The sequence below is a fragment of the Typha latifolia genome, chromosome 2 (assembly GCF_019914945.1).
Source record: "Typha latifolia isolate L0001 chromosome 2, TyphaL0001v2, whole genome shotgun sequence".
Lineage (NCBI taxonomy): Eukaryota > Viridiplantae > Streptophyta > Magnoliopsida > Poales > Typhaceae > Typha > Typha latifolia.
The window spans coordinates 315,927-328,570 of record NC_133087.1 but is presented as its reverse complement, the minus strand read 5'-3'; the positions used below and the strand labels follow the sequence as shown (position 1 = coordinate 328,570).

The 12,644-nt window shown below is 44.2% G+C and overlaps 4 protein-coding genes across 7 annotated transcripts; 1 reads left to right on the top strand and 3 right to left on the bottom strand.

Moving 5' to 3' along the window:
• Positions 1 to 498: 498 nt before the first annotated feature.
• LOC140781662 (protein TOC75-3, chloroplastic) lies at positions 499 to 5,297 on the bottom strand. 4 transcript variants are annotated; one of them, XR_012107728.1, is made up of 8 exons: positions 3,842 to 5,297; positions 3,198 to 3,419; positions 2,971 to 3,078; positions 2,182 to 2,373; positions 1,825 to 2,073; positions 1,509 to 1,600; positions 1,133 to 1,387; positions 499 to 982 (listed from the first exon to the last, which is right to left on the bottom strand). XR_012107728.1 is itself a non-coding variant. In XM_073127747.1 (7 exons), the coding sequence occupies exons 1-7, from the start codon at positions 5,006 to 5,008 to the stop codon at positions 743 to 745; spliced, it is 2,433 nt and encodes an 810-aa protein (XP_072983848.1). In that variant the 5' UTR covers positions 5,009 to 5,297; the 3' UTR covers positions 499 to 742. The 4 variants fall into 4 exon arrangements, 1 of the variants encoding a protein (XP_072983848.1); XR_012107727.1 differs by lacking the exon at positions 1,509 to 1,600 and adding an exon at positions 1,483 to 1,508; XR_012107729.1 differs by having other exon boundaries at positions 611 to 982; positions 1,483 to 1,600.
• Positions 5,298 to 5,855: 558 nt separating this feature from the next.
• On the bottom strand, positions 5,856 to 6,618 carry LOC140781666 (light-harvesting complex-like protein OHP1, chloroplastic). Its single transcript, XM_073127750.1, has 3 exons — positions 6,417 to 6,618; positions 6,194 to 6,316; positions 5,856 to 6,083 (listed from the first exon to the last, which is right to left on the bottom strand). The coding sequence occupies exons 1-3, from the start codon at positions 6,546 to 6,548 to the stop codon at positions 6,015 to 6,017; spliced, it is 324 nt and encodes a 107-aa protein (XP_072983851.1). The 5' UTR covers positions 6,549 to 6,618; the 3' UTR covers positions 5,856 to 6,014.
• Positions 6,619 to 6,925: 307 nt separating this feature from the next.
• Positions 6,926 to 8,703, top strand: LOC140781665 (uncharacterized). Its single transcript, XM_073127749.1, has 3 exons — positions 6,926 to 7,044; positions 7,435 to 7,710; positions 7,810 to 8,703. The coding sequence occupies exons 1-3, from the start codon at positions 6,975 to 6,977 to the stop codon at positions 8,574 to 8,576; spliced, it is 1,113 nt and encodes a 370-aa protein (XP_072983850.1). The 5' UTR covers positions 6,926 to 6,974; the 3' UTR covers positions 8,577 to 8,703.
• Positions 8,704 to 10,160: 1,457 nt separating this feature from the next.
• Positions 10,161 to 12,644, bottom strand: LOC140781663 (L-type lectin-domain containing receptor kinase S.4-like). The gene has a single exon (XM_073127748.1). The coding sequence runs from the start codon at positions 12,366 to 12,368 to the stop codon at positions 10,374 to 10,376; it is 1,995 nt and encodes a 664-aa protein (XP_072983849.1). The 5' UTR covers positions 12,369 to 12,644; the 3' UTR covers positions 10,161 to 10,373.

Below are 12,644 nucleotides of genomic sequence, written 5' to 3'. Positions count from 1 at the left end.
CAGCAATTCTGTTATTCTTGCATTTACCTCGCCATGCATTTCCCAACCCAACGTACTCTTGGCCCATATTATAAAACTCACACAGACTACTCTAAAAGTTGAGACTATATAATTAAATTTCAATGTATAAAAAAAAAATATATATATATATATATATATATATTATAGAAAATATATAATAGAGGGTTTGAGTCGGATGTGAAATGTCATTAAATCCAAGCTTTACTTAAAAAAATTATTCAGTTACTATACCAGTAGGCTAATTCTAAAATAAACAAATTGTTATTTCAGTGAATGAAGACTTAAAATTTAATCGAGCTAAAATCTTAGCCCGGGTTTCAAAGAAAAAAGATCTGACCAGAAATTGTGGTTCGGATTGAGCGGGCCGGGCTGCTTGGCTCAAAAATGGGTTGGCTCTCTTTGAACGTACTGCCTGAGGTGGGTTTCAACTATCAAATTATGTGGCAGGGACTACTCAGTTAGGTTTGATGCACAAAGTAACACAAATGCAGAAACCATTAGGCAGTATGAAATGTATGACATACTACAAAATCTGAAAAGAAGGATATAAGGGTAACACTTCCAATGATCGAAACAGATAATCCGAATCTCAACAAAGACCAAACTCGTATTATTCCTTGAAGACTTGTATAGCCGAATTATGTAGCCAAGAAGCCTAGTTGTGTATAGAACCATATATTGCAAAAATGGGAACTTCTCTGTAACTAAAGTTACTCTTGCCTCAGAATCTCTCTCCAAACCTAAAGAATACTGCGCCAGTACCAGCATTATGGTCAACCGCATATTCTGCTCTCACTAATCCAAGTTTAAGGCCAACACCATATGATGATCCCTGTCCGCTCCGGCGAAAGAACTCGGTGGGATTTCCTTTCACATCCTTTGAACTACCAAGATCATTTCCATGCTCTGCAAATGCATATACATGGGTGTTTCTCACAGGGATCCGCAGCTCAGCAGCAAGCTAGTTACAACAAGATAAGAGTTAGATTTATCTGATTAGTAAAAGAAATGCAATCACAAAATCCACAGTAATGGTACATTTGAGGATCAATATCAGACATTACTGTATCATACATGCAAACTCAAACAACTACAAGGATGTCCTGCTCACCTCAAGAATGTTCCTACAAGCACCCAATTCTCCCATGTTGTAGCCTCTCACAGAGTATGGTCCACCAAGAGTGAAAGCATCATAGCTTGGGAGGTCTCCAACACAACCTCCATAGTGCCCATGGAGGACCAGAATAGGTGGTGGTGGTTTGCCAGCACCTTCTTCTACTTTCTTCAATTGGAGGAAGCGGGTTAGAGTTAGTTGATGACGATTGAAGAACGGAAACTTGACGCCAATACCGAGGCCCTGATCTACCTGCAGAGAACCATGATTTGTCATTAGAAGTTAAATTACAGCACAATCTTTTAATTAGAAATAGACATGTGACAAATTTCAGAAAGTTCAATTACACTATATAAATGAAAGCATGTTGAACCTTCACTTCCAGATGTGAAGCATCAGAGCAGTTATTTGCCAAGGTGCAATCATGTACATATATAAAAAGCCATCCATCAGATCTTAAAACTCCTAAAGAGGAAGATATACAAATGAAAATGACATCAGATAGAGGATTGATTATATCTGCTTCACACCGACAAACCATTATAAGCATGTCAGGATCATATTATCTAGAAAATGTTTAAACTAGTGCAGAAACTGGGTCACTCACTTCTACTTGGCACTTGTAGCATGAATGATTCAAGAGTTAACAGCCATTATTCAGAACAACAAACATATAGGGCAATAAATACCTGGAAAACATCTCTTTCACCAACAACTACTCCATTTATAAACTTTGTGTTATCACGAGTAATATTAGCCTGTGCAAATGCCATGCGATCTACACCAGTACCACTGAGAGTAGTCGGAGGTCCATCGCTGCTTAAGCCTCCACTAGGTAGAGCTCGAGAACCATGAGTACATATACTACTAGTTTCATCACGTGTTGTGATCTCTTCCATCACGATTCCGTATGTGAATTTGCTTTGTCGCGTAAAGCTCTGAAAATGTCACAAATTCTCACTATAAAGGGATCACTTCAGAAGTTTTTATCAAGAAAGGAGATGTGGAAAATTAAGTATACATATGAAGAGAAAACTGCTACACACCTCTGTTATGTTGGCTTTCAATCCAACCCTATCAATCCATATGGGAGGAACTTCATCTGCCCCTGGCCCACCAGTGAAAACAGGGCTCAACTTCCGGCTGTTAAAGCAACTAGTACGGAATGTACGATTACGAGGGTTGTAAACACCATCCAGGTATGGGTGCACATATTCAAGCTTGAACGATAGATCATCCTAAAATGTATGGAACCATATCAAAACAACGATGTAGGAGGCCAATAAAAACTAACATATAAAAATCAATATCGACACTGTAGACTAATATCAAGATATTTCATTCTCCTCTTATTTTCATCAGACTAGTTCTTCAAGTTACTCTAAGACCAGACACTCCAGAATAGGACTCGAGTATGGAGCTAGTGCTATTTAGTTTCAAATAAACAGAAGATAATCCTCAGAAGAATGTAAATGCTCGAAGCCTCGAACTAGGAAGTTTGTTCAAGTAAGGAATTCCGTAATGCTATTTTAGAAATAAATGTTGGGATTAATCTTCACTTGTTTATTTGTCTCATCATCAACTCTTCTGGAGTCTTGAAATTGTCTCCAAAATGGGAAATAAAATGGAAAAAAGAATCTTCATCAACAGATATTATCAAGAGGAATGAATGACCCTAAACCCAGGTAACTCAACTAATGCAGGTTTCAGCTGCACCAATTGTACAAAAAATTAGACATCAATCTATGATAGGAGAAAAGTAGATAATTAGTATAAATTGCTAATATAATCTAAAGAAAGAAAAAACAATCCACAAATATACACTAACTACACACCTGAGGGTTGAGCAGATTGCTGGATGTCACTGAACCAACAACTGATCTATTCAAACCTTTGATATTCCTGTGCTCAAATGATACAGTTCCACCAGGCTGAATTGAAGCCTGAGAATAAGAATGTTCTCAGTTGAAAGAATTAATGTGTTAAATTTTCTGTTCTTAGTCGCAACTGCAAAGTGTACTAAATTATGCATAACACAAAGAGTGGCATGGAAATAGCTTACCAGTGTCGGCCGTCCTTGACGTCCAGGTACAATACTCCACTCTGTGCTCACTTCGGCTGATTTTTGTTCCAATTCTTTAAGCTTTATTTCAACAATAATTCCTCCTTCATTTTTCTCATCAGTTCGTGGGTTCACTTCTATGTTGGAGAACAGAGCAAGGGAATTTATATTCCTTAAAGCTTGTTTTCCTGCTTCAATATTAAATACATGTCCTGGCCGAAGCTGCACCAGGTTATCAAGAACCGAAACCGTTGGAATGAGCATCATTTAGAAAATGTAGCTACACGATAACAATCAATGTAATCTCATGAATTGTCTGAAACTATAACATGATCAAACTGCCTAAGCGTAATACAGAAAAGAACCATTGCATCATGCATTGCTCACCAAGATTTTGACTAAAGCCTAATTTTGTCCTTCCAGAAGGGCCATATCTACTGTTGACAAGAAGTGGTCTTTGTTAACATGGAAAATACTTTGCAAGGCATGCAATCGACAAAATATTCAACAAATAAAGATAGCAGGTCAATCGTCTATGTAGACAATTTATCAATCAAAAACATCACGCTGTGGAGGCATCAAGGTATCAATTGGTGTGTAAGAAACCTAGTGACACAGACTATTGAGCAATCCATAATAATTACCTGCTTTGGTAGTTCCCGACGGATAACAGGGAGTTGGGTGTTCCCTTCGCAGACATTCCCAAGCTTATCTTGAAACTGGATGACAAGTTGCGTAATGTCCCCCTCCACAACTTCACATACCACCTCCCTGGTATTCAAATTCCCAAAATTAACCACCTGTGCACACGCATACCCCTCATCGTTGTACCATTTCTGCACCCGGTCTCGGATCCTCTGCAGCAGCCTCGCACTCACCTTTCCCTGCTCCCTTAACATTTGCAGCACCTCTCGCTGCACAGGCACGGGCAACAAACACGGCCTCGACCTCTCAATCCTCCTCCTGTAATCCCTCTCCTGGCTTCGGAAATACTCCATCTTCTCGCGGTCCGTCATGTCCGAATCCATCTCCATCTGCTTCGTCTGCGGCATCAGACCCACGTTTATGCATCGGAACGCATCGGCCGACTGCCATGTGCTCTCGGTGAAGGAGACAGTGAGAGCAAGGGAGCCGTCCGGTTTTGTCTTGCCCTCGATATCAACCTTCTCGAACATGCCGCAGGAGGCTAGCGTCTCGAGCTCCTTCTGGAGCTGGGCCTTGGTGTAGACGCCGCCGGGGCGGAGGGAGACCATCTCGAAAAAGGAGTCCTCGGTACCTGCGACGAGGGAACCGCGCCGCCGGTCGAAGAAGAGGATCTCCGAGATCTTATACCTCTTGAGGCCGCTAAGCTTGGAGAGCTGGACCACGATGTTCGCCGGGAGGCCGTGCGGGTCCCACTCCGGCAGGCCTCCACCGGTGGAGCCATCCTCTTCCCTTGCGTTTGCCGTCATGAAGGAGTAGATCTGAGACCAGAAGCTACCCCCATCGCCGCCACCCCCCCATCCCCAACCGCCTCCACCTCCGCCGCCGCCATTGCTTGGAGGAGGGGGCGAGGAGGAGGAGAGGTGCAGGAGGAAGGCGCCAGGGACAGCAGCTGCTGCGGCGAATGTGGTGGAGAAGAGGACTAGCGTTTTGGTATCGGACTTCTTGGGAGATGAAGTAAGCGAAGGGGGTTTAGAGGAAGGGTTGGGATCCTGGAATTGGGCTGCGGCAGCGGCGGCGGAGGAAGCGTTGCGACGGCGGCGAGGCGGAAGAGGAGTGGAGACGCCGATCTGGGCGCCGATGAGTTGCCTCGGCGCGGAGAAAGCCATGGCGTGGAGAGGAAGGTGGAAGAAGGGGGAGAGACGATAAGGTTAGAGAATGGAATCGTTTTTATGTATTTTGGCAGGTAAACCGTAAAGGTGAGGAGAAGTTGACTAGGTGAGGTAAAGTTACCATGCAGAGAGTGTCATTTTGATACTGTCATGGTGCAGAATTTGAGTAAGAAGAATGAGTATATTGTCACGGGTGGTGACGATAACCCAGAAAAAAATGGCAATTCGAGGTTTAGGGTTTATATAGTGATCACAGTGTGCGAGACTAACAGCTGATGAACGGTGGGAGATCGGGATTCAGGTTGGACTGTTAATGAGCCGTCCAATGGGCCCAAGTTTATTTGATCCGACATTTTGAGTTTCGGGGGCCTGTAGGCCTGCTGAAGAAAATTTGTCCCTCAGCAGTTGCTCGACGAAATGCCTGAAGGAGAAGTAGACACATAAGGACGCCCCAGGTCACGGACACTCGCAGTGGCACTTGCCAATTATTGTAGGTGAAATTTTGTAGACTTGGTCTGTACAGTAGCTTCTCGGAGACCATATTCTGTGTTTAAATTTTGTTGTGTTCCATGCTCGAATGGAGAAGATGCTAGCATTAGGAGATTCCCATGAATTGATTGAAAGGTGTTGCAGGGAATTCTTTCTGCAACTTTAGAGTACAGGCTACTCTATGTTTCTATTGTACGTAATGTGATCGATACCATATCAAATCCTGAAATTAATCCACGATATGTGCATAATCTCTGTAAGTCATTTTCCTAATAAAAAATATGTCATCTGCTTCTGCTTAATTCCAGCTAGCATCAGCCCATTTCCACTTAATAAAATCAGAACAACAACTCAGTAATTAGAACTTTCCTCTCTCTTTGAATCATGTTCTGCTTACAATTACATTAACTCTTTCGGCAAATTTCGTAGTAAATAAAAGAAAGAAAGATGAAAACATTGAAACAGCAAGGCATTTCTAGACCTTAGGTTGCTTCTTAGTTGCAGATATCTGAAACTATAGAGGAATGTCAAGGCCTTTACCCACATCCACCCCAATCATCTGAAGTATGCCTCTGTGAAAGATCTGCAAGGGCCACCAAAAGAAAAGGATAAGAAAAGAGTACACTTTGATCACAACATACTTTATAATTAGTATACAGAGAGAACTATAAGATGGAAATTGACGTAACCTACCAACTCTACAATGAAAGTTCCAATGATGCCAATCATGCAAGCTCTCGAGTTCCAAATCTCTGCGGTCTTGGTGAATCCAAGGAATGGCTCAGTGAGCTTCGGTTTCACTTTGGGCATCTCAACCTGAACCCAATTCATAAATTTCTCTTCTTCTAGTGTATAAAAGTACAAGAAAATCAACAAAGAACTCATAGTGCTCACAAAAAGGGAAACTTCTACTTACTCCTGCAGGAACCTTTGCAGCTCGCACTCGGAAAACTTTTGCTCTTCTGGAGGATGCTGAATTCTTCTTGAGATCATGGCAAAGGGATTGATGGGAGAGGAACGTAGAAGGGATTGTTGCCATTGCTGCCATTCTTGTGCTTCCAATTCTGGGTACTACCTACTGGCCAGTGGTTTCCCCATCTTATCTCTTACATGGGGCTAAAGTATCCGATCACTGCCCGGTGACTATACCTCACAAGAATGATAGGAAGCCACGTTAGTGGAAGCCACGTGGGGCTTCAATTGTTCCATAGATTCTGACCGGCCATGCGAGAGAACACGTGGCAAGTCCAGATTCAGACGTGGCCATGCAGTTAAAGTGGGGTATGGATTGGTAGGGAGGCCTCGTTTCCCAGTAGCCATCAACACTGCCAAGGAAATAGGAAGGCATGTCTAACTACCAGCTAGTTTAAATGCAAACCTAAATCCACAAGTTCATAAGCTAGAGCTATAAAGGTTATGGATATAGCTTGAAGAGAAAAGGAAAAGAATAAGAGAGAGCGCGCGCGAGAGATAAATGGCTGAGTTGGAAGGGATCACGAGATATGGAGGCAGTACCCCTCGAGGGGTATATCATTTTGCTGCTGGTAATCTGCACCTTGTAAATAATAATGTGTTCTATTTTTCTTTCGAGTTTATTTGTTGTCCACTATATTACTATATTACTAATCATTTGCATCCTTATTGCTCTCTAGTTACTTACACTAGTAGATTAAAGATGTTCAACTTTAGACCATTTAATGGCTTAGCTGCTTGAATCACTAGCTTTTATGCAGTGGATGGAATGTGATCAAAGAGTAAAGAAAAAACGGCTGGTAAAACTGTTTGCCAGTGCCTATAGGAGATTATAAGTCAGAGATTTGCTTTTGCTACAATTTGATTGCTAGACAGATGCGATGTATTCAGTTACATTGCGTTTCTGTGATAGCATAATTATTGCGTCGCAATTTTCTTATAATTATGATTAATATTTACAGGGCACAATCCATTTGATGATGAAGATGAAGCACAAGGATATTGGACAACACCCACAACTCCCACCTTCGGATATGGGCACTACCATGGCGATGATCACGACCACCATTCGAAGAAATCAGTGCTTTCGAAGGTGAAGGATAAGGCAAAGAAGTGGAAACACATGCTTAGCAAGAAGAAGCATGAACACGACGACGCCAGCTGGACGCTGCCATGGGGATATGGCTTAGATGAGGAGGAGGAGGATGAACAAGATCCAGAGTATCATGGTGCCCCAAGTAATTAATCCTCTTATTTCTGAATTAATCAATCTATTCTTGAGTTTTATTGGACAAAAAGACGACTCTTTTTGTTTTTTTTTTCTGTTAACTTTTCAGTGTATGAATCAGAGATGGCACCTGATATATATAGACAGACAGCACCACAACATCATTCACCAATTCAAAGCCCTCTTAGTAAGTATAAGAAACCAACAGTCTACAAGCCCAACAATGTAAACAGGGAATTAGAAATGAAGGAAGCCAATGATGTCAAGAAACAACCAAAACTGCATCACGTTAATGCATTCAAGGAGACAGACATGGTGATTTCTCCAACTCTTAATAAGCCTGCAGTAATAAAGGAAAGACTCATGACGTCAAATAACAACAAGACGTTTACTGAGAAAGTGAGGGAGATGCTTGCACTGGCATACGCCTTTGTTTTGGAGATAACTCACAAGTTAGCCTCTAAGATTCAAGAGAAGAGACCTGAATATGAGATTCTTGTGAAGAAGACGTGGGATGACAGAGTAGCACTGAAAGATTATTTGATACAGAGGTTGAAACCTGGCGAAGATGACAGAGCACTCTGCCAGGTCATCACTGAGTCCGTAAGGCCGGCAATGGCTTGCCGACGGCGAGCCGAAGAGAAGGGTGCGGTGGAGAAGGTGAGGGAACGACTCTCTTTTCGTCTGGATCAGAAAGAACCACAAGGGCCGCCAATTCCAATCTCTACAAATCCTCGTATAGATAGGTTTGGAGGCATGATGACTTCAAAGCCATATCAACAGCATCAATCTGGCATTAGAAGTGACTCCAGATTTCCAAAACTTGCAGAAGAAGTTGAAGCTGTTGGAAGGAGAGCACAAGCATATGCCAACTAATAAATACTCTGAGGAACTGTCAGAATTATTAGGTGTGATCGGACCGGAGAACCCGTTCCCGCTGAAATCGATCTTGGAGAGCTGCTGCAACCTCCCGATCTCTATGAGAAAAACTAAAAGTTATTTGTCCTTTGATTAATTTACTTACCCTTTCATACAGTCCTTTGTACATCATTTCATTGACTTAATTAATCAAATAGTAGGGAGTTTCTCTCAAGCTTAATAAAAGAACTTTCTTAACTGCAGCTCACAGAGCAACCCAATGCAGCTCCAGCAAATCAAACAGTAAATATGGAATAATACCGAATTGTCAATTGAAAAGAGGGTGAGGGCGAAATGGAGCTAGAAACAGTTATAATGGAACAGAGAGTTAAGATAGCTGAGAATTTTAAGACTGTAGACTGTGAATTAAATCTAGTAAATTACACAAGGTCAAGCATACTAACTTATTCTTCTTGCCTCCCAGCTAAACTAGATGATGGAAGACTGGAAGATGCTTTCCAGGGTTTCTTCAGGCTATTGGCTAGCTTTTATTTGATTTTAATGAGGTCTATTCAGCCTCCTAGGTCATATTTGAGCAGGCCAAATCTGACCATTGATTTATTTACTACTGTAAGTCAGCATGCAATGGGGTCACCCATAGGAAAAGCTCGGGCATTTATAATCTAACATAATGTCCCATTATTTAGATTAATTCGCTCACAGTCGTCATCCATGACCTACTTCATTTGATAATGTTTGCTGATAACAAAGCAGGAGTTTTTCATATTCTAAATGGAGCCCGTCACAAGCTAACATATGCCTAGGATTTTTTCAAAGCTAATAAAAGAAGGTAACCATTTCTTAGTATAAGAACACAAAGGCCTGCATAATGAAACGGCTGGCAATTCCTACTCGCTTCCTCTTATATACCAATTCTTTCTCTGGAGTGGATAACTAGAAGTTAAGACTTTCTCAAGAAGACCAGAGGGAGACGTCCATATAAATGGGCTTTGCAATCTATGCCAAAATCTTTTAACTTCCAAGCATTAATATTGTTCTGCTTTGTGTTTACTAGAAAAAGAGAAACAGAGGAAATGGCAGCGAAATCATCTCCAAAAAGTTCATGGCCAGAGGTAGTAGGCCTCGCTGTAGAAGAGGCTGAGAGGAGGATCAAAGAAGACAAACCAGAAGCTCACTTTCAGGTGGTGCCACCTGATCACGCTGTGACTATGGATTACATTTCCAGACGTGTTCGAATCTACATAGACTCATCTGGCAAGGTTGCGAAGGCTCCCATGGTTGGTTAGATTAATACCAAAACTAAGATCATGGTCTATAAGTTGTAGTAAATTGTCGAATGTCATAGTACTTACGTTTCGTGTTACAGACGTTCTGCAGTAATCCTTTGGACTTGCTTTTTGTTCACTGATCTATCTTTTAGTTGGACATCCTTCAATTCCTCTGGCATTTGTGATCATTCCCGAGCAAAAAGTGAGAGAGGAAAAGAATTCCGGAATATGGTTTAAAGTGGCGAACAATTTCATCACTAATTGATAACAAAATGTTGTCCAAAGAAGCAACTTTTTTAATGGAAAATTGAAGTTTTGCTCAAAATTTTATATTATTTTGATTGCAAGCCATCCGTTCGAGAAAGAACTATTACAACCACAAGCTAGTAGACTAGTATTGATAGTGAGAAAGCAAAGCACATATTTCATCATAAACATAGTATGGATGTCACAATCGGAGGGGAAGGAACGATATTATTCTGATCATTTTATAAAGACCTCGATCAAAAGGCATCGTGATTCGAAATTATCTAGTAATGCCGGCACCGACCGAGACTTTTTCGAATGACGACGACGGATACGAGTACACGAACTCGTCGAACCCGACTTTGTCGAATCCCTCGTAGTACTCCGGCGACTTTAGGCTCGGCACCTCCGCCACGTCAGCGCCGTCGAGAAACCTCACCACCTCTCGCATCCCTGGCCGCGCCGCCGCTGCCGGATGCGAGCACATGAGCCCCACCTTGACAACCACCTCGACCTCCTCCCTTTCATACTCACCCCCTAACCTGGGGTCCACCACTTCCTCCCACTTTCCCTGGGCCCACCTCTCCCACACCCAGTCCACCAATATGCTCTCCTCCGCCGCTGCCTTCGGTTCTATCGGGCGGCGTCCGCATACGACCTCGAGAACGAGAGCCCCGAAAGCGAACACGTCGGTCCCGGTCGTGGCACGACCGGTCCGAGTCAACTCAGGGGCGAGGTATCCGACGGTGCCCACGACGCGCGTCGTGCTCGGATTGCCCCCGTGCTCGTAGAGCTTGGCGAGGCCGAAGTCGCCGAGGCGGCCGTTGAACTCAGCGTCGAGGAGGACGTTGCTGGCCTTGACGTCGCGGTGGATGACGACGTGCTCCCACTCCTCGTGGAGGTAGAGGAGGCCAGAGGCGACGCCACGTAGAATTTGCAAGCGTTTGGACCAAGAAAGGTGACTCCATTGGGCGTCGGAAAGGTTGGACTCATCGCAAAAGAGGAGCTTGTCGAGGCTCCCGTTGGGCATGTAGTCGTAGATGAGGAGAAGATCACCGCGGCGGCGGCACCAACCTAGGAGCTGGACCAAATTGCGGTGACGGAGACGCCCGATGCTCGCGATCTCGGCGACGAATTCACGAATCCCCTGCCGTGACTCGTGGGAGACGCGTTTCACAGCGATCTCCGCGCGCGAGTTTGGGAGGATTCCCTTGAATACCTTTCCGAAGCCGCCGCTGCCTAAAAGCTCGCTACCTCGGAATCCCTTGGTTGCGTTCTTGAGCTCTTTGTAGGAGTAGCGGTGGGGGCCGTACTCCAATTCCCATGGTTCGATCACGTCGGCGTGTTTAATCTTATAGAAGAGGTATCCAGCGACGGCGATGGTAGCCACGAGGAAAACGAAGGCGGAGAAGGTGGTGGCAATGATTAAGGTGGCATTTTTCTTCTTGGGTGGGGGCGGGAGAGATGGTAGAGAGGAGAGATCGAGAGATTGGACGATGCCGTTCATGGTAAAGCGCCAACCCATGAGATAATGCGAACTCGCGAGCAATCCAGTGGAGGAGGAAAAGCCCACAAACATTTGGTCGTGGAGGATCGGGGACAAATCAACTTGAAAAGAGAGGAGAGGATTCTCGGGCTTCGATGAGGAGGCGGAAACGGAGACGTTGACAAGCTTCTTAACGCCGTCGTAGTCGACCCAAGCTTGGACGGTGGCGCCGCTCTTGAGATTGAGGCCCGCGGGAGCAGAGCTGTTGGAAACCAAGCTGTCGATGTCGATGCCGACATGGTTGTCGTTGATGTCGCCAAACTCAAAGTCTTGAACGGTGTCGAATTCGATGGCGAAGAGGTGGTTGGTCGCGTTGCCGACGTCGCTGGCGTTGAGGATTCCAAGGTATTGGCTTGGGAGAGCTCCGGCAAGCTCCTTCGTGGTGGAGATGACGAAGGCGAGGCCGTGGCCGCCGAGAGTGGCGTACTCGGGGACGATGGCGAAGGCGAAGGCGGTGGAGAAGGAGAAGGCGGAGGAGTCGGTGGAGTTCCTGAATTGGACGGCGGAAGGGTAGAAGGCGTGGCCTATGAGGCGGCTCGTTTCGTTGGTTAAGCGAAGGAGGCCATTGGATTCGATTTCCGAAATGCCATTGAGGCTTATAGAGGGATTGTTCGAGTTGGCGCCGCCATTGAAGCCAAGGTAGGTGAAGCGGTCGTGCTGGGAGAATGCAGAGAGGAAGAGGAAGAGGAAGGAGAAGAGTAATATGAAAAAGATTGGATTTTTATGCATCGGAGAGGTAGTTGGGAGAGCAACGGAGGAGAAGTGGAGGAGGAGGGAGAGAGATGCTGTGGAGACTGGAGTTCTTTAGGAGAGGAGTGGTGGGGGGATTTTCTAATTCGATTGTTGACTGGGAGAGAGTAGTTGATCGGAGAAACGTGGCTATGAAGAAAACAAAGTGACGCGGACCAAAGTGTGAGTGATCTAATGACTTGGACTGGCCTTCTAACTTATTAGGCGTTTGATTTACTTAACGAAAACTTTTGACAATTTGAATAGAGATGTCCA

Coding starts and splice junctions, on each gene's coding strand:
- LOC140781662 (XM_073127747.1), bottom strand. CDS start 5,008: ATGGCTTTCTCCGCGCCGAGGCAACTCATCGGCGCCCAGATCGGCGTC. Junction 3,420..3,841: donor GTCGGGAACTACCAAAGCAG/GTAATTATTATG, acceptor AACCTGGTGCAG/CTTCGGCCAGGACATGTATT. Junction 3,079..3,197: donor GTCAAGGACGGCCGACACTG/GTAAGCTATTTC, acceptor TCTTATTCTCAG/GCTTCAATTCAGCCTGGTGG.
- LOC140781666 (XM_073127750.1), bottom strand. CDS start 6,548: ATGGCAGCAATGGCAACAATCCCTTCTACGTTCCTCTCCCATCAATCC. Junction 6,317..6,416: donor CTGCAAAGGTTCCTGCAGGA/GTAAGTAGAAGT, acceptor AATTGGGTTCAG/GTTGAGATGCCCAAAGTGAA. Junction 6,084..6,193: donor GAACTTTCATTGTAGAGTTG/GTAGGTTACGTC, acceptor TGGCCCTTGCAG/ATCTTTCACAGAGGCATACT.
- LOC140781665 (XM_073127749.1), top strand. CDS start 6,975: ATGGCTGAGTTGGAAGGGATCACGAGATATGGAGGCAGTACCCCTCGA. Junction 7,045..7,434: donor GGTATATCATTTTGCTGCTG/GTAATCTGCACC, acceptor TAATATTTACAG/GGCACAATCCATTTGATGAT. Junction 7,711..7,809: donor AGAGTATCATGGTGCCCCAA/GTAATTAATCCT, acceptor TTAACTTTTCAG/TGTATGAATCAGAGATGGCA.
- LOC140781663 (XM_073127748.1), bottom strand. CDS start 12,368: ATGCATAAAAATCCAATCTTTTTCATATTACTCTTCTCCTTCCTCTTC.